Below are 25,531 nucleotides of genomic sequence, written 5' to 3'. Positions count from 1 at the left end.
TGTTTTCACTCTATTAAATCTTACAACTGCACAATCTTCTGGTCCATACTGGTTATGGCTCAAGCTGAGCTTTCGCTTGACTTCCACCACTGCTATTCGCCGCCATCGCAGACTCGCCGTTAACTTCTACACCTCCAGATCCAGCAGGCGTCCACTGCGTTTCTGATCCAGCGGGATGCCAGCTGCCGCTCCCAATCAGGCTAAAGGCTCGCCATTTTCCCTGTATGGCTAAATCCCAGGTTTGTCCTAATTGAGCTGAACACCAGTCGCTGGGTTCCACGGTTTTCTTCTGTGACTCATCACTTCTAATAGAGCTGTAACAGTAACTGCATGGCCCACGGTTCCATTCCTTAGAATCCATGAGGCCAAGAAGGCTAGGTCAGAGAACAGGAGGCTTGCCGCCATCTTGGAAATGGCCCGCCACCATCTTGGGAGCTCTAAGAACAAGGACCCCACCAGTAACAATAAGGGTCTCACTCAGTGCAATCTTAGCAGATTTGAGGCTCAGTATCTGCTTCTGAAGCCAGGAGATAGGATGCCTTTCATTATTTTCTTTCATCATTTTGTCCACTGAACTTAGGAGCAACCAACCAGCTTCATTTTGTTCCCTGGTTCTCCATATATGGTCAAAGGTATCATGTATAGAGTTACTAAACTCCTTGCCTCTCACAAGTGATGAATCAAAAATGTCAAATGCATTTATTTTGCATAACTCTCTAAAAGGTTCATGCGAAGGACTATCAGTGTTCTCCACACTATTAGCAATAGAGTCCTTAGCAGTTTAGGATCTAATTATAGTAAGTAGCCAACTCCAAAAACCCCAAATCTAACGAAAGAACCACATCCTTAAAATTTTGTTCCTCTAGAACCACTCCTGGTAGCAAAATCTGTATTAGGGTTCTCTAGAGGGACAAAACTAATGGAATACATATATATATATATACATATAAAGGGGAGTTTATGAAGTATTAACTCACAAGGTCCCACAATAGGCTATCTGCAGGCTGAGGAGCAAGGAGAGCCAGTCCAAGTTCCAAAACTGAAGAACTTGGAGTCTGATGTTTGAGAGCAGGAAGCATCCAGCACGGGAGAAAGATGTAGGCTGGGAGGCTAGGCCAGTCTGTCTTTTCACATTTTTCTACCTGCTTATATTGTACACTGGCAGCTGATTAGATTGTGCCCACCCAGATTAAGGGTGGGTCTGCCTTTCCCAGGTCACTGACTCAAATGTTAATCTCCTTTGGCAACATCCTCACAGACACACCCAGGATCAGTATTTTGTATCCTTCAATCCAATCAAGTTGACAGTCCGTATTAATCGTTGCAGTCACAAGATTAGAAATTATGGTTTAGGAGTTATGCAGCTTCAGGCTACAAGATTCTGACCCTCTGCAAACTGCTCCTAAGATCAGTGCTCCTGGCTCACTGGCTTCCCCCACGCACCAACTTGTCCTTAAAAAACTCTGATCCCACTGGGCATGGTGGCTCACGCCTGTAATCCCAGCACCTTGGGAGGCAGAAGTGGGTGGATCGCCTGAGGTCAGGAGTTTGAGACCAGTTTCACCAATATAGTGAAACCCTGTCTCTACTAAAAATTAAAAAAAAAAAAAAAACAGCTGGGTGTGGTGGCAGGTGCCTATAATCCCAGCTACTCAAGAGTCTGAGAGAGGAGAATCTTTGAACCCAGGAGACGGACGTTGCAGTCAGCCAAGATTAAGTCATTGCACTCTAGCCTGAGCCTGGGCAACAAGAATGAAACTCCATCTCCAAAAAAAAAAAAAAAAAAAAACCCTCTGATCCCTGAATGATCGCTGAGACTGATTTGAAGTAATAATAAAGCTCCAGTCACTCACGATAGCTGGCTCTGCATGAATTAATCTTTCTCTACTGTAATTCCCTTGTCTTGATAAATCAGCTCTATTTAGGCAGTAGGTAAGGTGAATCCATTGAGCAGTTATATAACACTAAGGAGAAAGCCAAGAAATCATGGAAATACCCACAAATGCTCTAATATTGTTATACTGCTGAATTTATCCACACTTGTAACCATCTACCTCTGAGCTTTTGTTATATGAAATAATAAACCCCCATGGTTTACGCTGTTTTTGCATAATTTGTACACTATAGAGAAAAATCAGCCAAAGTCATTCAACCTCTAAAGGCAGAGGAGAATGAATTTTTGCCAACATCTTTAGATTTGAGAACACTGCAGCATGCCAGAAGTATGTTTGACTCCACTCATTTATCTTAAAAATTCAAGAATATTTTGCAATTGGGTCCACATAATACATATGCTTGTTTTACAATATTCTTCCCAAAGAGCAGTAGAAAACAAAAAAAAATCACTTTAGACAAAATTTGACAAAAGATGTGGGGAAGGTGGGGAAACACAGAAAAATGTATGTTTTTGATGCATCATCTTTTGATGGCTTTCTATCAATCCATTCCAAAATATATTATTAGTAATTTAAGTGAGATAGAAGTTTTAAGTAAATTATTTTTCAAACATTCCAAATTTTTCATGATTTAATTGTAATCCTTAATGAAAGCCTTCAAGAGTTATAACATCTATCCATAATACATTGCACAAAGCTAGTGGTGGTGTTAAGAAAGAATAAAAGAATCATTTAAAGAAGTAACACTTTAAGTTTGTGGTTGGTTCTTTAGCCTTACCAGTTCTCTATAGACACCATCATGTTTTCCCTCTGATTTGGTTGACTTTTCTTTCTGTAAAACTTCCCTATTTCGGTTACCAGCAGCATTCATATTGAGATTACTTCTGGCACCACCACCACCTCCTCCAAAAGTCTTGGTCTTTAGATAAGAGAAAGATAAAAGAGAGGTATATAAACGGCATTTAAAAATAGCTCTAAAAACTAAACTATGACTAAAAACAACTGAAGTAATTAAAAGTTTCTTAATTATGTTTTACATGAAAAAATAAAATATTAACTTATTCTTTTTGAATAGCAAACATATCTACTAGTCACAATCTCTTTTATTCACAAATCCAGGCCAGGCAATAAAAATAATTACATGATTTGTGAATAAAAGAGAAGTCATGAAAATGAGTGTACAACTATAGAGAAGAAAATAATACAAGCATTATGAAGATTACTTGTTAAAATGATTTTAGGTAAAATACTTAGACTACTGTCTTGAGAGTTGGGTTCTAAATCCAGCTACCAGGCAAGGTTATCTTTAGAATCATTAAAATTATGTCCATAATTCAGTATTATGATTGCATAATCTTAGTAAACAAGTTTGAACATTAGATTAAAACTCTCACTACTAATTTATTATTTACATGAATCAGGTAATATGTCATTTCTTCCCAACTACATATAAAAGCTTTTAAGTCTGTATTTCTTATTTGGCCTATCTTTTTTGAATAAATATATGTGACATTAAATTTGAAATTTTGATTTGATATTATTTTCGTTTTTCAAAACTATTAGGAAAAGATTAGGACATAAAGAATGTTGGTTTGGAAAGATACAAATTCATAACTGAAAAGCATCCCCAGTTGTTACCTGTATAGTATGAAACATTTGGTTATACAATATTTTTATAATATTTTTTGTTTTTGTTTTTTGAGACAGGGTTTCATTCTGTCACCCAGACTGGAGTGCAGTGGCACGATCTCAGCTCACTGCAACTTTTGCCTCCCAGGCTCATGTGATTCTCCAGCCTCAGCCTCCTCAGTAGCTGGGATTACACCACTACCACCCGGCTAATTTTTGTATTTTTAGTAGAGATGGGGTTTCACCATGTTGGCCAGGCTGGTCTCAAACTCGTGACCTCAGATGATCCACCCACCTTGCCCTCCCAAAGTGCTGAGATTACAGGCATGAGCCACTTCACCTGGCCAATGTTTTCATAGTTCTAATAGATATAATAAAAGAAGACACTAAAACAATTTTTATTAGAGACAATGACCAATATTTTAAAATATATTTTAAAATGATTACAGTAAGGAAACATCTTAGATATAAATTTATATAACATTAGCAAATTATTTTATACAGAATAAAATACAAAGAAGTATACATGAAAATTGTGTTTAAATGTTGGATGAGCACTAATGGATAACATATGAAGTATCTCTATTAGGTAGCTGATAAACTACAGTATTTACATTTAACTCAAATCAAAATTAAAACCACATCTTCAATCACCAAAGATTCATTACTAGATTCATTAAATTTTTGGTTTATGGAATCCCAGAAAAAAAAAAATTTGAAATGCCTTCATAGTCATTACTTGTATAACTAGAAAAATATATTTATTAATGTGATACAAAATTTATTAGACTGGGAGACAAGGTAGCACAGTTAAGCACATTGGCTTTGGAACTAGATAAGGCTGGGACTTATCTTGGCCCAGCCACTATCTTTAGCCTTCAGGCAAGTCACTTAACATCCACTTTCCACAGAGCCTCAGGTTTTTCATCTTTAAAACTGGGATTAGAAAACCTACCTCATTGGGATATTGGGAGAATTAAATGACGTCATTGATACGAAGTGATTATCTCAGTAGCTGGCACATGGCAAACACTCAATAATAGATGGTATTTACTATTTTGGTTAATATACTGGAAAAAAATTACCTGAAAAGTCTGGAATCTCACCTGCTCCAAATTAAATATATTTCCAAAATTTACAACCCATAATTCCAAAAGTGTTTTTTCCTTTGGTGCCAGTGAAATAGTCCCATCTTCTGGATGCATTTACTTATAATTTTCTTTCCATTTTATGGATTAAGGAATAGGATAAGTGGCATTTTCAGAATTGCTTTTTACTGCTCTAAAAGAGTTAATACTCATTCATATAAATATCTAGAACCATCACAACCTAAACATTACCCATAAGGTAACTGGTGTTGCCCTTTATGAGCTACACCTTTTTGTTCATATTATATGAATTAGGCATCCATGAGATCATCATGACTGTGAAACTCAAGTGGGCCTTAATGCTGTCTAGCAATCTTACCATATTTCCCTAGCCCATACACATACCTAATCTTCTAGACCACTATTTTACACATTCTCCTCACTTCTCAAACCTCCTCCTCTCATGTCACTGTTGACCATACTTACTTCATTAAAAAAAAAAAAAAAAAAAAAAAAACTGAAATAATCATTAAAGAACTCACATAGATTTTGACCACATCAACCCACACACTGTTGGTACATGCATGGTTATACTTTATCTTAATCCCATATTATTTATCATACCACCAACCATATGAATGTTAAGAGGAATGAGGATGGAATAAACAACCTCCTCGTTTCTATATTAATTCTAAGTGCTCATCTTATATAACTTTTCAATTGCCTTTGATAAGTTTAACACTTCCTTCTCCATAATCTATTTTCTTCATTCTCTGTTTTTATCCTGTTACTGGTCATGCCTTGGCTGGTTCCACTTCTGCCATCTAGGCTGTAAGTTCAATTTGAAGTATTACAGGGTTCATTCCTTAGCTTTTTCTGTTCTCTATCAACACTCATTCCTTTGGTGATCTCATTTGGCCTCATAATTTTCAATACCATCCATATGTCTACAACTCTCAAGTGCATGTATCTATTTTAAAGCTAATTCTTCAATCTTACTGTCTATTAAACATTATGTCTATTGCTGTCTATTAAACTACATGCATGTCTGGTAAGTACCTCAATATTCACATGTTCAAAATGGAGCACCAGATCTTCCTCCCCTCACATCTGCTCCACTCCAGGCTTCTTCATTTCAAGGCAAGCAACTCTAACGTGCCAATTTCTCTGGGTAAAACCTTTAGATTCATTCTTTTTTTTTTTATTTTTTGAGATGGGGTTTCACTCTTGTTGCCCAGGCTGGAGTGCAATGGCACAATCTTGGCTCACTGCAACCTCGGCCTCCCAGGTTCAAGTGATTCTCCTGCCTCAGCCTCCCGAGTAGCTGGGATTACAGGCATGCGCCACCATGCCCAGCTAATTTTGTATTTTTAGTAGAGACAGGGTTTCTCCACGTTGGTCAGGCTGGTCTCGAACTCCCGACCTCAGGTGATCCGCCCGCCTCGGCCTCCCAAAGTGCTGCAATTACAGGCGTGAGCCACTGCACCCGGCTAGATTCATTCTTGATACCACATCTTCTCTTGTACCCTATATCCAATCTCAGTAACCCTAATGACTCCTCCAAAATTCCAAAATCTGACCACTCTGCACTACCTACACAACTGCTATATTTGTCCAAACCATCATCATTTTTTTTTTAAATCCTAGATTACTTTAATAATTCTCTACTTGTTAGTTTCCAATTTTCCTTCTCTATAACCGAGTCTGAACACAGCAGCTAGAATTACTCTTTTAGAATATAGGTCAGCTGATGTTATTGCTGTGCTCAAAACATTCCAAAGGCTCCCATTTCTCCTTGAATGAAGTATAATGTCTTTACAATAGTTTACAGGGCCCTACATAAGGAAACCTCCATTATCTCTCTTGACTTTAGCTTCTACTACTTGTCCCTCTGATCTCTCTGCTTCCACTGGCCACTCTGCTGTTTCTCTGTGCTCCTGCTTTAGAGTCTCTGCCATGGCTTTTCCTTTTGCCTGGAATACTCTTGCTCAGATAACCAAGTAGTTAATTTTCTTACCTCCTTCATGTCTTGGCCCAGCTCTCATTATCTTGAGTCCTAAACAGACTATTATATTTAAAATTGCAATCTGCTTATTTAGTATGTTTATATTACTATGATTCAGATCTTCTAAGTTACATCGATTGAGTCCCACAATTATCACCGGATAACCTTGGGCAAGTCCCAAGTTTGTTTGTTAGTTTTGAGCCTCCATCAATTCTCTCAAATATAAATTGAGATGTTTTGATGGCTGCTGTAAAAAAAAAAAAAAAAAAAAAAAAAACTAAGATGCTTTAATTGTCAAATATTTATGGGAAAATATAATATCAGTTGTGGCAACAAAAAGAAGCACATTACAATAGGTTAACTATGCTCCAATAAATAGACAGCTGTAACTGCATCCAACAAAATCCTTGGTAGAAAAGTTCATTTGAGTTAAACATAAATCAAAAGAACATCTTACTATAATCATTTTAAAAATATATATTCTCAATATATTCTGAAACTCCATAATTTTATAAATTTCTGGAAAAAAATAAGTTTCATGCAAATTATGTAAAACATATTAGTTTAAGAAATGGTAAAACTGATTTTTTAAAAGTATGCCTTGGATAGAGGAAAAAATAAAGAGTAGCAATAGTCATGTTTATTGAGAGCTTTGAGCAAGAGTATTATGATCTGTGCCAAGTAGCAGTAGTATTGGCTCTAAATGTTTTAATTCTCACATATGAAGTAGGTACCATTATTATCTCCGAGTTGCACAGATGAAAAAAATAAAAAACAGGGGATACAGAAAGCTGAGTAACCATCCAAAGGTGTCAGCAGGATATGCTTCCAGTCTGTGATTCCAGGGCTTATACTTCTGGCCCCTACATTAGACTGACAACAGAAAGACATTGCGGGAAGAACAACCAAGATTCAAGAATACTACTACTTACACTTCAAAATTAAATAGGAAAGCAATTATAAGCTAAGTTTCATTACAGGTTTTGAATAAAGGAAATAATTTCAATCTCACTGGTTAAGAAATGTCTATGTAGCAACTAATTTATGACCTAAAATTTCTTATCAATCTAAAAGAAATCAATAAATAACTAGGAAAAACACCTATTACAAATACGTAAAAGCTTCAAAATAATAAAAAGAGAACCTTTGGCTGTCAATAATATAAGAGGGAGGGGTTTGTTGCTTCAGGATGTTGGTCTGGGCAAAGATTTTTTGGATAAGACCACAAAAACACAGGCACACAAGTAAAAATAGACAAATGAGATTATATCAAACTAAAAAGCTTCTGTGTAGCCAATAATTCAATCAACAGAGTGAAGAGATAACCTACAGAATGAAAGAAAATAATTACAAACTATTCATCTGACAAGGGGTTAATATCTAGAATATATAAGGAACGTAACAATTCAAAACCAAACCAAAACAAAAAAATACACCCAGCCAGGTGTGGTGGCTCATGCCTGTAATCTCAGCACTTTGGAAGGCCAACGTAAGCGGATCACCTAAGGTCAGGAGTTCGAGCCTAGACTGGCCAACATGGCAAAACCCTGTCTCTACTAAAAATACAAAAAAAAAAATTAGCCAGATGCAGTGGTGCACACCTGTAGTCCCAGCTACCTGCGACGTTGAGGCTGGAGAATAGCTTGAACCTGGGAGGCGGAGGTTACAGAAAGCCAAGATTACACCACTGCACTCCAGCCTGGATGACAGAGTGAGACTCTGTCAAAAAAAAAAAAAAGCCAAACAATCCAATTTAAAAATGGACAAATGATTTGAATATCACTTTTCAAAAGACCATACAAATGGCCAACAGGTATATGAAAAAATGTTCAACATCATTTATTATTGAAATCAGCCCAATAGTCCCATAGACCGTTTTTTTGTATAAACAGAAATTGACCCTTCTGATCTTAAAGTCTGAAACTTTCATTTGATTTATCTTTATCTGAGTTCCTTCCTCAGGAAATGACACTTAGGCCTTTCAACAAGTATCAAGAACTAAAATTCACCAGACCACCACATCCAGACAATGAGATGCCACACCCCTCATTCATCATAATTGCTTCCTTACTCCTCCTTAGTTCCTATTTTCCTGCACATAGATTTCTTCTCTGCTATATAAACCCTAATTTTAGCCCATCAGGGGGATGGATTTGGGACTGACCACCCGTCTGTTCAGCTGCAGCACCCAATTAAAGCCTTCTTTCCTGGCAACACTCATTGTCTCAGTGATTGGCTTACTGTGCAGTGAGCAGCAGGATCTAGACTGAACCCTGGGTGTCTCAGTAACATCATCAGGGAGATGCAAATCAAAACAAAACGAGGTATTATCTCAACCCAGTTAAAACTGCTATAATCAAAAGGACAAAAAAAAAAAAAACAAAAAACAAAAATACCGGTGAGGATTTAAAGAAAGAACTCTTACGTACTGTTGGTGGGAATGTAAATTAGTGCAGCCATTACAGAAAACAATATGGAGGTTGCTCAAAAAAACTAGAAATAGAACTAGCATATGATTGAGCAATCCCACTACTGGGTATTTATCCAAAGGAAAGGAAAGCAGTAGGTCAAAGAAATAACTCCCATATTTACTGCAGCACTAGTCACAATAGACAAGTTATGAAATCAACCTAAGTGCCCACTATCAGATGAAGGGATAAAGAAAACGTGTTATACAGTCATCCTTTGTTATCCATGAGGAATTGGTTCTAGGACTCCCACCACTCTCCCACTCCTAGCAGATAACAAAAAACATGGATGCTCAAGTCCCTTACATAAAATGATATAGTATTTGTATATAACCTATGCACATCCTCTTGTATACTTTATTTTTTTTAATTTTTATTTTTTGAAATGGAGTTTCGCTCTTGTTGCCCAGGCTGGAGCGCAATAGTGCAATCTCGGCTCACTGCAACCTCTGCCTTCTGGGTTCAAGCGATTCTCCTGCCTCTGCCTCTTGAGTAGCTGGGATTACATGCATGCATCAGCATACCCAGCTAATTTTGTAATTTCAGTGGAGACAGGTTTTGCTATGTTGGTCAGGCTGAGGTGATCCACCCGCCTCAGCCTCCCAAAGTGCTGGGGTTACAGGCATGAGCCATAGTGCCTGGCCATTCCTATATATTTAAATAATCTCTAGATTACTTATAATTCCTTATATGGTACAAATATTATATAAATAGCTGTTATACTATATCATTAGGAAATAATCACAAGACAAAAAAAAAAGTTTCTACACATTCAGTATAGATGCAACCATCCCTTTTCCCCCCACAAATATTTCTGATCTACTGTTGCTTGGATCCATAGTTAGGAAGAGCTGAATCCACAGACATGGAGAGCTGACTGCCTGTACATAATGGATTATTATTCAGTTATAAAAAAGAAAGAAATCCTGCCATTCTCAGCAACATGGATAAACCTGAAGGACATTACATTAAGTGACATAAGCCAACCACAGAAAGACAAATACTGCATATTCTCACTCATATGTGAGAGATAAAAAAGTTGTCTCATAGAAGAGCAGCACAGTAGTTACTAGAGGCTGGGAAGGGTGAAGGTTAAGGGAGAGTGGGAGAGGTTGATTAATGGGAATTGAATTACAGTTAGGAGGAATAAGTTCTAGTATTCTATGAAACACTAGGGTGATTATAATTAACAATAATTTATTGTATATTTCAAAATAGTTAGATGCGTTTTCAATGTTCTCAACACAAAGATGGTAAATGTTTGAGGTGATGGATATAGTAATTACCCTGATTTGATCATTACACATTGTATACATGTATCAAAATTCACATGTACCTCATATATATGTGTAATTACTATTTGTCAGTTAAAAGGGAGGATTTGTGTGTGTGTAAATACACATATGTAAAGATAAAATTATTTTTTACTATACGCTAAATAAAATTAAGTATAAAGACAAAAATGTTAATCCTGACCCAGTGACAGATCCGCTGATTTTTATTCATCTCTCAGAAGTTGCTATTTCTCATAAGTTGCTATTAATAAGGGGAAATTATCTCGAAAAAAGTGGCAACTAGCCCATCTACTAATAGGAAACTCCCTGCCAGAATAAAAAGTGTGTTCAGTTGCTACATTGTTTTAAAAAAAGGAAGAAGGAGAAAAGGAAGGTAATTTGCCAGCAAGAGTAACTTATTAGAACTACCATGGAGATCTGGAAACAGAACACATGAATAAAATATGTAAGATCCCATGAAGTGGCAGGGCATTCCCACTTACGGAATATGCAAGAAGAGTAAGGTTAAGCATTTGTTGAATTAGTTAGCTTATATGAAAAGACAATAACGATCACAAAAAATCTAAATAGAACATAATGATAAGAAATAAAAAATGTGCAATGATTTGATTTCTTACTTCTTTGCTCTTTGCAACTTCAGCAATAGCAGCCGTCCTTTGCTTTTCAAATTCATCATTATCATTTGTAGGTTTGATAGGCATTGTAACTTGCAATGTTTTTCTTCGATCAAGTTCTCTGCTATCCACTTGGACATGAGATACACACTTCTGGTAAAACAAGTAAGAATAAGTCAACTTAGTAGTTCCAAAAGAGATTCAAGTTTTCATTAGAAAATAATACTTCTTCAAAAGTATCTTGTATCTTTTACAATAGCTAAAAGCCTACACAAATAAAATTCTATCCCATGTATTTAAAAGTAAAAGTAGAAAACAAGGAAAGTAACTTTTCAATAAACATAACTGGTAAACAAAATTAAAAGCTATATAAATATGGGGCCATCTAAACAGGGCACACATTTAAAACATACAATGGGTCAAGAGAGCTAACTTTCATTTTAGGGTAATAAATAATTTTAGATTTCAAACAGTCTTGAATAATGCACAATAAGACATAAATTTGGTTTTGCAATTAAGAGCCTAATTCCCATATTATACCACAGTATCCCTATGTAGATTGGTTAGTACAATTATATTAACATATAAAAAGATGTCTGCACTTATAAACCACACTCTGAAAACATACCTTCCCCCCATATCAGGCCTCAAAGTTTTTATACTTTTGTCTCATAAAGTAAAAAAAGGCATCACTGCCTAAAAAGAAGCCCTCGATTCTGATCTCCAGTCCAATCTTACCAGTAAAAATCATATAAAATGAACTTTTTCCCAACTCATTAATAGGGAAAATGAGAAGATCTCAAAGAAATGTGTTCCACAAATACAGAAAAATTTCAGTAATATAAACAGATCATGTTGATGCCAATACACAGCCAGCATTACCTACCTTCAACCCATGTACAAGGCTGTAAGATGCTATATAAGAATTTTTTCAGAATGAACTTTATAACCAAATAATATTATTGAAATTATACCCTTTATTATATTCTCTAACCCTCAAGAAGCTATAAAATACACTTCAAAGTCTTAAGAATAATTAGATCATAAGTCTCTCTGGAAGAGAAATGTTATCACCAAAATGTTTAAGGGTAAATTTTTACAAATATACTATTATTTTCAAATATAAGTTATTAGAATGTTTGCACTGTTTTCCCTATGGGGGTTTTCACTACACTGGGAGAATATCAACCATCAACATGGATCACACCATAGGACTTCATACTTCCTTTTATCTTGGCTATCTCTTCTTCCAAACTCAGTAAAAAAAAATCAACATTATTTTTAAAATGCTTTAAAATAGGTTTGATGCAAAAATGACTTAATTAAGTTAGAGTAGATCTTACAAAAAGGCTTTTAAAGAGGGTAACAGTCAAATGATCTTACTAAATACCAAAATTTAGACACACAGACACATAATAAACCTTATTATGGAAATGTACATCTGTTGCCTACCTGTTATGTCCATAACTCATTGCTACTCTTAGCCAGCCCAGCACTCTTGAAGAAAATTAAAGAGCAAGTGCAAGACAGATTACCAATAGCTAAATTTTGATGGCATCATCAGGAGAAGAGCAAGTTGCCACATGAATTATTCTTAGAATTGTCAGGGATAAAGCAAGAGCAGGCTGGAGAAGATTGTTGAGAATCAATTTGATGCTGAAGACAAGTGAAGTCACAAGATACTGGTCAGAAGGGGAGATGCTTCAAAGCAGCACTTTGATCACTCTGTGAGGCTTTATTTTTCTCTCCCCCTCTAATGTTTTTAATGAACAAGTGAGAAATTATGACATATTTTTGTCTTCTTACTTTTGAATTTCCCTTAAAAAAAAAACCCTCTCCCATCCTATTTTAATTGGTTATAAGTTACTCTTCAGATATGGCTCTTAATTGCTTCAGTCTTTGAGTTAACAGCTCTTGCAAACATCAACAATATAATTACAGTGAAGGAAAAAAACCTCAAAATTATTAAATTCCTTGAACTTCGTATTTCCAAATAACTCCATAACCTCTTAATAAATAGTTCAGCACATAATGAAACACAGCTTGAATGCTAACAAAAAACACTTTTTCCTAAATTCATCCGCCAACACAAGTCATTACCTGTCCAAAAGGCACAAAAGGAGGTGGTCCACCTTCAGTTCCAATATTGCTTCTATTGTGTTTTGATAAGCTCTGTGGAAAAAATCCAGTCACAAAGGAGCAGTTATACATAAAAAATATATTTCCAGCATTTATACTGTAATAGGAATCTACCTATTTGAGTAGATTCTTACAAGAAATAGGAAAAAAAAGGTCTTCTATAAAGTATTTCAAACCACAAAAAAACATATTATTCTTAGCTTCAATAATTAGGCAAAGACTCTTCTCACATATTACCAAAACACATATTCACATATAACTTACAGAAATATTTATCAAGCCATTCCCCTAAGGAGAAAACAGTCCTCTTAAGAAGCAAATTCAAAAATAACAAACTTTGGTAACAGAATTCCATTTTAAAGCATAAAGCTATGAGAGACAAATATTACCTGGAAATTATCTTCAAAAATAAATTTTTTAGACACAAAATTTATTAGTTAACATAAGGGTGATTTCTAACTACTTGAAGAGAACAGATTGTTATAGTATATAATATGGAGGTTCTTTTAATTATACTAAAATTTCCTTATACTATATTTTCCTGTTTTGTTTTGCAAAACAATTCATATTTTGAAAAAGTATTCAACAAATTATTCATTAACTAAAAATAAGCTTCCAAATCCAACTAATTTTAGTTTTCTTTTTTCCTGAAATCTCATAAAGCTAGAGAGATAACAATGTATTATGAAAATGGAAAGAAAATCTTCTGGCAAAAGCAATTTCTCACATGATAAAGTCTTTCTAAAATCCCATAAGGAGTCTTCAGGACTCTCTTCAGTTATCTATTCCTCTGATTTATTTTGGTTTTGAGGTATTAATATATACATACATCTGTCTTACTAGTTGTTACTTAATACATCTCAACTTTAAACTTTTTGTGCATTTTAATCATTATCATTACAGAAACCATTATGATTAAAATATGATGTATAATAGCAGCTGACAAAGTTTAAAAAAAAAAATCACCATGTGCAAATTCAAGCATATTCCAGAGTTCCTGAATCATGTAAACACTGTATATTTTATAAAGATAATTAAGAGTAATGACAAGCACAACATTCAGTTTATTAAAGAGCAAAAAATAATTTAAACTGTATATGAATGCCACATTTCTTTAAAGCCTATATTTAAGATATTAACCTAATTTTTAAAAACGACAAATGCATAAAATTATCAAGAGGCCCTTTCCTTAATTTAAATAATAAACAAAGACTATTCAAACAGCTATAAATCATTTCAACTTACACTATCATTTCCTTTAAAAGTTCATGAATTGCAAATAATACCATAGCTCAATAACATTATATAATTAAAAATATATTACAGGATCTGATAAAGGTACACGAGCAATCCTTACTCTCTCTTTAAAAACAAATAACAATCTTGACGATGTGTAAGAAACAACTGTTTTAAGACACAGGATAACAGATAATGCAAGACTATTATCCCTGAGAGAAGGCAAAAAAAAAAAAAAAAAAGGTGAGCTATGGCTTTCTGCTTGTAACCATGATGCAGACAGAGATCATAGGGAGCTGAGTTGAGAATATCAGTCTCACAGTTCAAGCAAGCTGATGCAACTGGAAGCTGTGGGGCTGTTTCAGAAAGAAGAACCTGCACAGAAAAGAAGCTCCAGAAACCCTCATAGTAGTTCCCTTGAGTCACTGTGGAGAACAAGGCTGAGCAAAAAAGAGTTGTAAGCTGAACAATTCCCAGAACTCACAAAGGGTATACAGACAATCCAGCCAGATCAGACCATGCAGACTAAAAACTCTTTGGACATTCATTCAGGACAAGGAGTAGAAATCCAGAGGGCTAAAAAATATTTGGAACAAAGGCTATGCTAGATACTCCTTTCAAAGCTTGAATACATGTCTTGAAGGGGTCAAATTGATCAAAAGTAAATTAACTGTTGACCAAAGCTAAGTCTTACACTCATTAAAGGAAAATAGCAAAATCCAGGCTCTCAACAACTACCAACATCACAATGTCCAGAATCTAAGCAAAAACTACAAGGCATGTCAAGACAGAAAAATGTGACCATAACCATCTGAAAATTTAGACAAGAGAAACAGGGCCATAGATGACAAAGATGATGAACTAGCAAACAGAGTGTTAAACAGCTATTAAAACTATGTGTAAGTATTTAAAAGAAAACATAAATTCAACTAGAAAAGAAAAATACAAAAAAAGAAGAACCAAATGGAACTTCTATAAAAGAAAAAAAACCACCAACAATGAAAACCTCATTGGATGGGCTTAAGAGTAAATAAAATAAGACAGAAGAAAAGATCAGTGAATTTAAAGGTATAGTAATAGAATCTACCAAAAAGAGGCCAGGGGAAAAAAATGAATAGATCTTCAGTGACTGGTCGGAAAATTACCAGTAGTCTAACGGTGTAATTGAAGACATAATACCAAAAAAAAAAAAAAAAAAAAAAAAAAAAAAAAAACGGAGTAGAAAGAGGGAAGAGAAAAAATACATACAAAGAAATAATGGCCAAATCACATTTTTCTAAATGTGATGAAAACAATAAACTCATAGATCTAAAAAGTTCACTGAAAACCAAACAGGATAAAACACACACCAACCACGTTAGGTACATCATAATTAAAAAATCGAATTGTTGAAATCAGTAATAAAGAAAACACTCCTCTAAGAGTCCCTGCCTGGCCATGACTGCAAGTAGTGCAGCTCCCACTGCCCCACCAGAGCACTTCTGCTGACAGCCTCCTGCCAGAATTTGTTTGCTTGTGACCTCGCTGCCACCCCTTCAGAAAACTTCCCACCTGCTGAGTCCCTGCCACCCTCTCAGAATGCCCCCCTCCTGTGGTGCACCTCACCAGAGCTGCCCACCCAAGGCAACCCAACTACCAATACCAGAGTGCTTCCCACCAGAGTGCACCCCCTTCCCATATGGCCCCCTGCCTGCAGTGCCCCTTACTGGGGCACTTCCCACCAAAAGTGTCCCAGTTGTCACCACAGGAGCATTTCCTGCATGTAGCCCCCTTGCTTGCAGCACTCCCCATCATGTTGGCTATAACACCTCCTGCCTGTGGGGCCCTCCTCACTGGAGCACTCCCACTTGCAGCGCCCTACACCCATGGCATTCCCCTGTGAGAACACCCCCAAGCTGAGGTAAATAATAATTGAGAAAATGAACAAAACTTCTAAGAAATATGAGACCAAACGTACAACTCTGACATTCCAGAAAGAGAAGAAGAGAGAACAAGCAACTTGGAAAAATATTTGAGGATACAGTCCACAGAACTTTTCCAAACCTCATTAGACAGGTCAATATGCAAACTGAAGAAATTCAAAGAACCTCTGTGACATACTATGCAAAAGAAAAAAATCACAAAGGCAGCTAGAGAAAAGGAGCACTTACAAAAAGAATCCCATTCAGCTAAGAGCACACCTTTCAGCTTAAACCTCACAAGCCAGAAGAGAATAGGGCCTATTTTCAAGATCCTTAAAGAAAAGAAATTCCAACCCAGAATTTCCTTTGCTTCATAAGCAAAGGAAAAATGAAGTCCTTTTCAGACATGCAAATGCTAAGGGGATTTATTACTACCAGACCTGCCTTACAAGAGCTCCTAAAGGAAGTGCTAAACATGGAAATGAAGAAATGATACCTGTCATCACAAAGCACACTTAAACACATATTCCACTGACACTATAAACTATGCAATCACATCTACATAACAACCATCTAACAATATGATGACAAAATCAAACCCTAACATATCAATATTGACCCTGAATATAAAATGGTTAAATGACACACTTAAAAGGAATAGGGTGGCAAGTTGGATAAAGAAGCAAGACTCAACTGTTTGCTGTCTCCAAGGGACCCATCTCACAAGTAATGACACCCAGAGGCTCAAAGTAAAGAGACAGAGAAACATCTTTCAGGCAAACACAAAACAAAAAAGAGCAGGGGTCGCTATTCTTCTGTCAACTAAAATAGACTTTAAACCAACAACAATTAAGAAACACAAGGAAAGGCATGACATACATAATAATAAAGAATTCAACTCAACAAGAAGACTTAGCTATCCTAAATATGTACATACCCAACACTGGAGCACCCAGATTTATAAAATAAGCTCTTCTTGACCTATGAAAAGACTTAGACAAACACAATAATAGTGAGACACTTCAACACCCCACTGAAAGCATTAGACAAATCATCAAGGCAGAAACATAACACAAAAATTCTGGACTGAAACTCAACACCCAATCAATTGGACCTAATAAACATATGCAGAATCCTCTGACCAACAACCACAGAATACACATTCTTCTCATCTGCACACAGAAGATAGTCTAAGATTGACCACATGCTTGGCCATAGAGCAAGTCTCAATTAATTCAAAAAAATCAAAATCATACCAAGCACACATTTGGACCATAGTGCAGTAAAAACAGAAATCAATAGCAAGATCTCTCAAAACCACACAATTACATGGAAATTTTAAAACTTACTCCTGAATAACTTCTGGGTGAACAATGAAAACAAGGCAGAAATCAAAAAATTATTTGAAATTAATGAAAAGAGAGACATAACATAAATCTTTTAGATGCTGCTAACACAGTGATAAGAGGAAAGTTTTTAGTGCTAACCATCTACACATCAAGAAGTTAGAAAGTTCTCAAATTGGCTGGGTGTGGTGGCTCATGCCTGTAATCCCAGCTCCTTGAGAGGCCAAGGTGGTCAGATCACTTGAGGTCAGGAGTTCAAGACCAGCCTGGCCAAGATGGTGACACCCTGTCTCTACTAAAAATACAAAAAAAATCAGCTGGGCATGGTGGTGCATGCCTGTAGTTCCAGCTACTCAGGAGGCTGAGGCAGGAGAATTACTTGAACCCCAGAAGCAGAGGTTGCAATGAGCCAAGACTGCACCACTGCACCCTGGCCTAGATGATAGAGTGAGACTCCATCTCAAAAAAAAAAAAAAGTTATCAAATTAACAATCTAACATTGCACCTAGAAGAACAAGAATAAAAAGAACAAACTAACCCTGAAGCTAGCAAAGGAAAAGAAATAACTAAAATCAGAGAACTAAGTGAAATTGAGATACCAAAATCCAAATAAAAGATCAATGGAACCAAAAGATGGTTCTTTGAAAGAATAAACAAGATTGATAGACTGTGGACCAGGCACGGTAGCTCATGCCTGTAATCCCAACACTTTGGGAAGACAAGGTGGGCAGATCACTTCTGGTCAGGAATTTGAGAACACTCTGGCCAACATGGTGAAACTCTTGTCTCTACTAAAAATGCCAAAATTAGCCACATGTGGTGGCACAGGCTTGCAATCCCAGCTACTTGGGAGGCTGAGGCACGAGAATTGCTTGAACTCTGGAGGTGAAGGCTGCAGTGAGCCGAGATTGCATAAATGCACTACTCCAGCCTGGGAGACACAGCGAGACTCTGTCTCAAAAAAGAAGAAAAAAAAAAAGGTTGATAGACTGCTAGCTAGATTAACAAAAACGAGAGAAGATCCAAATTGGCACAATCAGAAATCACAAATATGATATTACAACCAATCCCACAGAAATACAAAAGATTCTCAGAAACGACTACGAACATCTCTATGCATACAAATTAGAAAATCTAGAGGAAATGGATACATTCCTAGAAGCAGTCTCCAAAGACTGAACCAGGAAGGGGGTGAAATAAAAAGTTTTGAAACTGAATCATTAATTAAAAAAACCTCTTAACCAAAAAACATTCTAGACCAGATATATTCACAGCTAAATTCTATAAGACATACGAAGAAGAACTGGTAGCAATCCTACTGAAACTGTTCATAAATATCAAGGAGGAGGAAATTCTCCCTACTTCTTTGTACAAAGACCAGCGTCATCTTGATGTCAAAATCTGGCAATGATGCAACAACAACAAAAAATCTTCAGGCCAATATTCCTGATGCACATAGATGAGAAAATCTTCAACAAAATACTAGCAAACTAATCCAGCAGCACATCAAAAAGTTAATTCAGTATAATCAACTGGTCTTTATCCCTGGGATACAATGTTGGTTCAACATATGCAAATCAATACATGTGATTCACCACATAAACAGAATTAACAACAAAACCACATAATCATCTCAATAGATGCAGAAAAGGCCTTCAATAAAATTCAACATTCCTTCATGTTAAAAACTCTCCACAAATTAGGTATCTAAGGAACATACCTCAAAATAATAAGAGCCATTGTGCTGGGCAGAGTGACTCAGGGCTGTAATCACAGCACTTTGGGAGGCCAAACAAGGAGGATTGCTTGAGACTAGGAGTTCGAAACCAGCTTGCGCAACAGAGATCTCATCTCTACAAAGAATTTAAAAATTAGCCAGAGTTGGTGGTGTCCACCTGTAGTATCAGCTACTCAGGAGACTGAAGCAGAAGGATCCCTTGAACCCAGGAGTTCAAGGTTATATTGAACTATGATTGTGTCACTGTGCTCCAGCCTGTGTGACACAGTAAGATTGTTTCAAAAATAAAAATAATAATAATAATAAGAGCCATCTATAACAAACCTATAGCCAACATCATACTCAACAGGCAAAAGCTGAAGCATTGATAATTGGAACAAGACAATGATGCCCACTTTCACTACTTCTATTCAACACAGTACTAGAAGTCTTTGACAGAGGAATTATGCAAGAGAAAGAAACATATGACATCCAAATAAAAAAAAAAGTCAAACTATCTCTCTTTGCTGATGATATCATTCTACATCAAGAAAACCCCACAGACTCCACCAGAAGGCTTCTAGAACCAATAAACAAATTCAGTAAAGTTTCAGTGTACAAAATCAATGTATAAAAATCAGTTGCATTTCTATATGCCAATAGCACCCAGACTCAAATCAAGAATGTAAACCCATTTACAATGGCCACAAAAAGAATAAAATACCTAGGAATACAGCTTAACAAGGAGGCGAAAGCTTTCTACAATGAGAATTACAAAACACTGCTCAAAGAAATCAGAGACAACACAAACAAATGGAAACGTGCCCACAGATAGCAAGAACCAGTATCATTAAAATGCACACTATCCAAAGCAATTTAGAGATTCAACACTATTCCTATCAAACTATCAATATTATTCTTCACAGAATTAGAAAAAAAAAACTATTCTAAAATTCATATGGAACCAAAAATGAGCCCATATCACCAATACAATCCTAAGCAAAAAAAAAAAAAAAAAAAAAAACAAAGCTGCCCAACTTCAAACTGTACTACAAGGCTACTATAAAAACAGAATGGCACTGGTACAAAAATAGTCACACATAACAATGAGTACTGGGTACAAAAACAGACTCATGGACAAATGGGACAGGATAAAGAACCTAGAAATAAAGTGACACAACTACAAACACCTGATCTTTGACATACTTGACAATAACAAACAATGAGGAAAGGACTTCCTATTCAATAAATGATGCTGGGATAACTGGCTAACCAATATGCAGAAGATTGAAACTGGACCCCCTCCAGTCATCATATGCAAACATTAACTCAAGAAGAATTAAAGACTTTAATGTAACATCTAGAACAATAAAAACCCTAGAAGAAAACCTAGGAAATACCCTTCTTGAGACTAGCCTTGGCAAAGAATTTATGACCAAGTCCTCAAGAGCAATTGTAACAAAAAACAAAAATAACAAGTGGGACCCAATTCAACTAAAGAGCTTGTGCACAGCAAAAGAAACTATAAACAGGGTACACAGATAACCTACAGAATGGGAACAAATATTTGTCAACTGTACATCCAACAAAGGTCTACTATCCAGAATCTGTAAGGAATTTAAACAAATCAGCAAGCAAAAAACAAATAACCTCATTAAAGAACAGGCAAATGACATGAACAAACATCTCTCAAAAGAAGACATATAAATGGTCAACAAATATATGAAAAAAATGCTCATTATCACTAAAAATTAGAGAAATGCAAATCAAAACCACAATTTGATACCATCTCATAACAGAATGGCTATCATTAAAAAGTCAAAAAACAACCACTGCTGGCAAGGTTGCAGAGAAAATAAAATACATATACACTGTTGGTAGGAATGTAAACTACTCCAGCCACTGTGGAAAACAGTTCGGAGATTCTTCAAAGAACTAAGAGTTGAACTACTATTACTTCACATAGACACATGCGCTCGTTTGTTCACTGCAGCACTATTCACAATAGCAAAGACATGGAATCAACAAAGAGGTCCATTAACAGAGAACTGGATACAGAAAATGTGGTAGATATACATGATGGAATATTACACAGCCATAAAAAGAATGAAATAATGTCCTCTGCAGCAATATGGATGCATCTGGAGGCCATCATTCTAAGCAAACTAGGGCAGGAACAGAAAACCAAATATCACATGTTCTCACTTATAAGTGGGAGCTAAACACTGACTACACATGGACACAAAGATGGGAACAAGAGACAGTGGGGACTGCTTAAGGGAGAAAGGTGGGAGGAGGAAATAAGTTGGAAGGCTACCTATAGGGTACTATGCTCATTACTTGGGTGATGGGGTCTTTAATACACCAAGCCTCAGTGACACACAATTTACCCATGTAAGAAGCCTGCACATGCACCTCCTTAACCTAAAATAAAAATAGGAAAAAAAAAAAAAAGGAAAAGGCTTAAAAGTAGATAGAGAAAAGATACATGACATAAAAAAGATTGCTATAGACTATAGATAGTATAGTAGGTAATTGACAAAGAAATGATGTCCTTAAAACACTTAACAAAAAATGTAAAAATCTTTCAATGTAGAAACATGCTTTCAGAGAAAATATCCTTAAAAAGTAAAAAAAAAAAAAAAAAAAATTCTGACAAACCAAAACTAAAACACTTTATCATCAGCTAACCTGAACTAAAAGACACACCATGCAGGAACTTGATCTTTACCAAAGAAAAGAGAGAGGGACAGAAATGGTAAATGTGTAGAAAGACAAAAATGTCTTTAAAAATGTTTTTCATTGTTTTAAAAAAACCTTTAAGGGAAAAAAAAAAAATAAACCATGTGTTGTGACCCTTGTAACGAATGTAAAGTATATGACAAAACCAGCATAGAGACAAAACTGGGTACATGAAAGCATAAAATTGTATGGGTCTTACAATATGCATAAAGTGGTACATATTATTGAAGGTAGAAAGAAAGAAGTTAAAGGTACACATCTTAAACCTTACAGCAACCACTTAAAAACAAAAACACAGTCATATAGTGCAGGGTCCAGCCCTACAGGGTCTGTGGGTTTTTTCTCCTCATGTGCAGAGATAAGAGATTGTAGAAATAAAGACACAAGACAAAGAGATAGAAGAAAAGATAGCTGGGCCCAGAGGACCACTACCACCAAGGCACAGAGACTGGTAGAGGCCCCAAATACTGTTATTTATTGGATACAAGACAAGGGGGCAGGGTAAGGAGTGTGAGCCATCTCCAATGATAGGTAAGGTCACGTGAGTCACGTGTCCACCAGACAGGGGACCCTTCCCTGTTTGGCAGCCAAGGCAGAGACAGAGAGAGGACAGCTTACACCATTATTTATTCTATGCATTTCAAAGACTTTTAGTACTTTCACTAATTCTGCTACTGTTATCTAAAAGGCAGAGACAGGTGTACAGGGTGGAACATGAAAGCGGACCAGGAGCATGACCACTGAAGCACAGCATCACAGGGAGACAGTCAGGCTGAGGACAGGCCTGACATTAGTCAGGCCTTCCACAAGAGGTGGTGGAGTAGAGTCTTCTCTAACTCCCCCAGGGAAAGGGAGACTCCCTTTCCTGGTCTGTTAAGTAACGGACTGCCTTCCCCAGGCACTGAGGCTACTGATAGACCAAGGTCCACTAGGTAAGGGCGACTTCGCAGGCACTGGCGTTACCACTAGACCAGAGAGCCCTCTAGTGGCCCTGTCCAGGCATAACAGAGGGCTCACACTCGTCTTCTGGTCACTTCTCACTGTGTCCCTTCAGCTCCTATCTCTGTAGGGCCTGGTTTTTCCTAGGTTATAATTATAAAACAAAAATTATTACAATATTGGAATAAAGAGTAATACTACAAATAATTAATGATATTCATATATAATCATATCTGCAATCTATTTATAGTATAACTATTCTTATTCGATAAATTTTCTTTATTATACTGGAACAGCTTGTGCCCTCGGTCCTTGCCTTGGCACCTGGGTGGGTTGCCACCCACAATATAGCTGATAAGCTAATAATGCAGATAACAGAATCATTTAAAAAATGCAATTCATTTAAAAGGAAGTGCTATGATTTGAATGTCCCTCCAAAACTTATGTTGAAATGTAATTGCCATTGTGACAGTGTTAAGAGGTGGGACTTTCAAAGGGTGATTAGATTATGAGTATTTTTCCCTCATGAATAGATTAATGCTGTTTTCACAGGAATGGGTTAGTTATCTTGGGAGCGGAATCCTGAGGAAAGATGAAGTTTATCTCCCAGCCTCTCTCTATCTCACATGCTTACTTGCCCTTCCACCATGTTATAATGCAGCAGGAAGGCCCTAGTTAGATACCAAAGCCATGTTATTGTACTTCTGACCCTCTGGAACTGTGAGAAATAAATTTCTTCTCTTCATAATTACCCAGTCTGTGGTATTCTGTTATAGCAGCAGAAAATGGAGTAAAACAGGAAAGAAAAAGCAAAACAACAACAAAAGAAATAGCAAGATAGTAGAATTAAAACTTTCCATACTGAGTTCCATCACAAGTAAATGGTCTAAAATGCTGAAACTCTGTACTCATTAAACAATAACTCACCCATTCTCTCCTCCCCAACTCCCTGGAAATCACCATTGTACTCTCTCTATAATTTTTGCTACTCTCAGTACCTCACATAAGTAGAATCGCATAGTATTTGTCTTTTTATACCCAGCTTATTTCACTTAGCATAATGCCCTCTGCCGCTATAAACATGGGTATACAAATATCTCTTCAAGACCTGTTTTCCATTCTTTTGGGTTTATAGCCATAAGTGGAATTGCTGGATCATATGGTAATTCTATTTTTAATTTTTTGAGGAACTGCCATACTGTTTTCTGTAGCAAATATGCCATTTTATATTCCTACCAAGAGTGCACAAGGCTTAATTCCAATTTTTCCACATCTTCACCAACACTTGCTATTTTCTGGGTTTTTTTGTTTTTTGTTTTTTACAGTACCCATCGTAATGGCTAATGGCTGTCAGGTAGTATATCTCACTGTATTTGATTTGCATTTTGAGTAGTGATATTGAACATCTGTGAATGTGTTTAAAACTACTGTACATCTAAGATGGTTAAGATGGTAAATTTTATCTGTATGTTACCAAAATTTTAGAAATTAGGAAAAAAGTAATTTATCCTCAATGAAAAACCAGTAATCAGAATCCCCTACCATGTAAAAAGCATTATAGACGATGACCAAATGGGATTTATTCCCAAAATACAAGAATGCTTCGACATATAAAAATCAATCAATGTAATGCATTAACAGAATGAAGCAGGGGAAAACACATGATCATCTCAATTGACGCAGAGGAAGCATCTGACAAAACTCAACACACTTTTATAATAAAAATATACAATGAACTAAAAATAGAAAGGAATTACTCAAACCTAATAAAAGCCATATATAAAAAACCCACCACTAACATCATATTCAATAGTGAAGGATTGAAGGCATTTCCTCTAAGATCAAGAACAAGAGAAGGATGTCATTTTCATCACTTCTATTCAACACAGTATTAAAAGTTTTAGCCAGGGCTAAATAAGGCAAGAAAAAGAAATAAAGGTATTCAAATTGAGAAGGAAAAATAAAATTAACTCTTCACAGATAACATGACCTTATATGTAGAAAACTCCAAACATTCACACTAAAAAGAAAAAAAAACTGTTAGAATAATAAATTCAATAAAGTTGCAGTATGCAAAATCAACACAGAGAAATCAGTTGTGTTTCTCCACACAAACAATTTAGAACAATATGAAAAGGACTTCCCAGGGTCATGAATTGAAATATTTAATATTGTTGAGGTATCAATACTACCCAAAGTGGTCAACAGAGTCAACATAATCCTTATCAAAATCCCAATGATCTTTTTTTTTTTTTGCAGAAATAGAAAAATCTATCCTGCCCAAGGTAATTTACAGATTCAATGCCATTCCCATTAAGCTACCAAAGACTTTCTTCACAAAATTGGAAAAAACTACTTTAAAGTTGATATGGAACCAAAAAAGAGCCCACATCGCCAAGACAATCCTAAGCCAAAAGAACAAAGCTGGAGGCATCACACTACCTGACTTCAAACTATACTACAAGGCTACAGTAACCAAAACAGCATGGTACTGGTACCAAAACAGATATATAGACC

At 36.1% G+C, this 25,531-nt stretch overlaps 1 protein-coding gene across 3 annotated transcripts in view; it reads right to left on the bottom strand.

Annotated features, from left to right (window-relative positions):
* Positions 1-25,531, bottom strand: part of TDRD3 (tudor domain containing 3) — a 188,042-nt gene that overhangs the window by 83,380 nt on the left and 79,131 nt on the right. Inside the window, exons 6-8 of one of the 3 annotated variants that reach the window (XM_011943268.1) lie at positions 13,095-13,166; positions 10,998-11,147; positions 2,674-2,814 (exon numbers count right to left, since the gene is read on the bottom strand). In XM_011943268.1, coding sequence (XP_011798658.1) covers positions 2,674-2,814; positions 10,998-11,147; positions 13,095-13,166 — 363 coding nt within the window. The remainder of the gene's footprint in view (positions 1-2,673; positions 2,815-10,997; positions 11,148-13,094; positions 13,167-25,531) is intronic. The other 2 variants (XM_011943270.1, XM_011943271.1) reach the window with 2 other exon arrangements.

This window comes from Colobus angolensis, unplaced genomic scaffold, assembly GCF_000951035.1.
Source record: "Colobus angolensis palliatus isolate OR3802 unplaced genomic scaffold, Cang.pa_1.0 Scaffold218, whole genome shotgun sequence".
NCBI lineage: Eukaryota > Metazoa > Chordata > Mammalia > Primates > Cercopithecidae > Colobus > Colobus angolensis.
The sequence above is the reverse complement of the archived record's forward strand: the minus strand, read 5'-3'. Positions and strand labels throughout refer to the sequence as shown.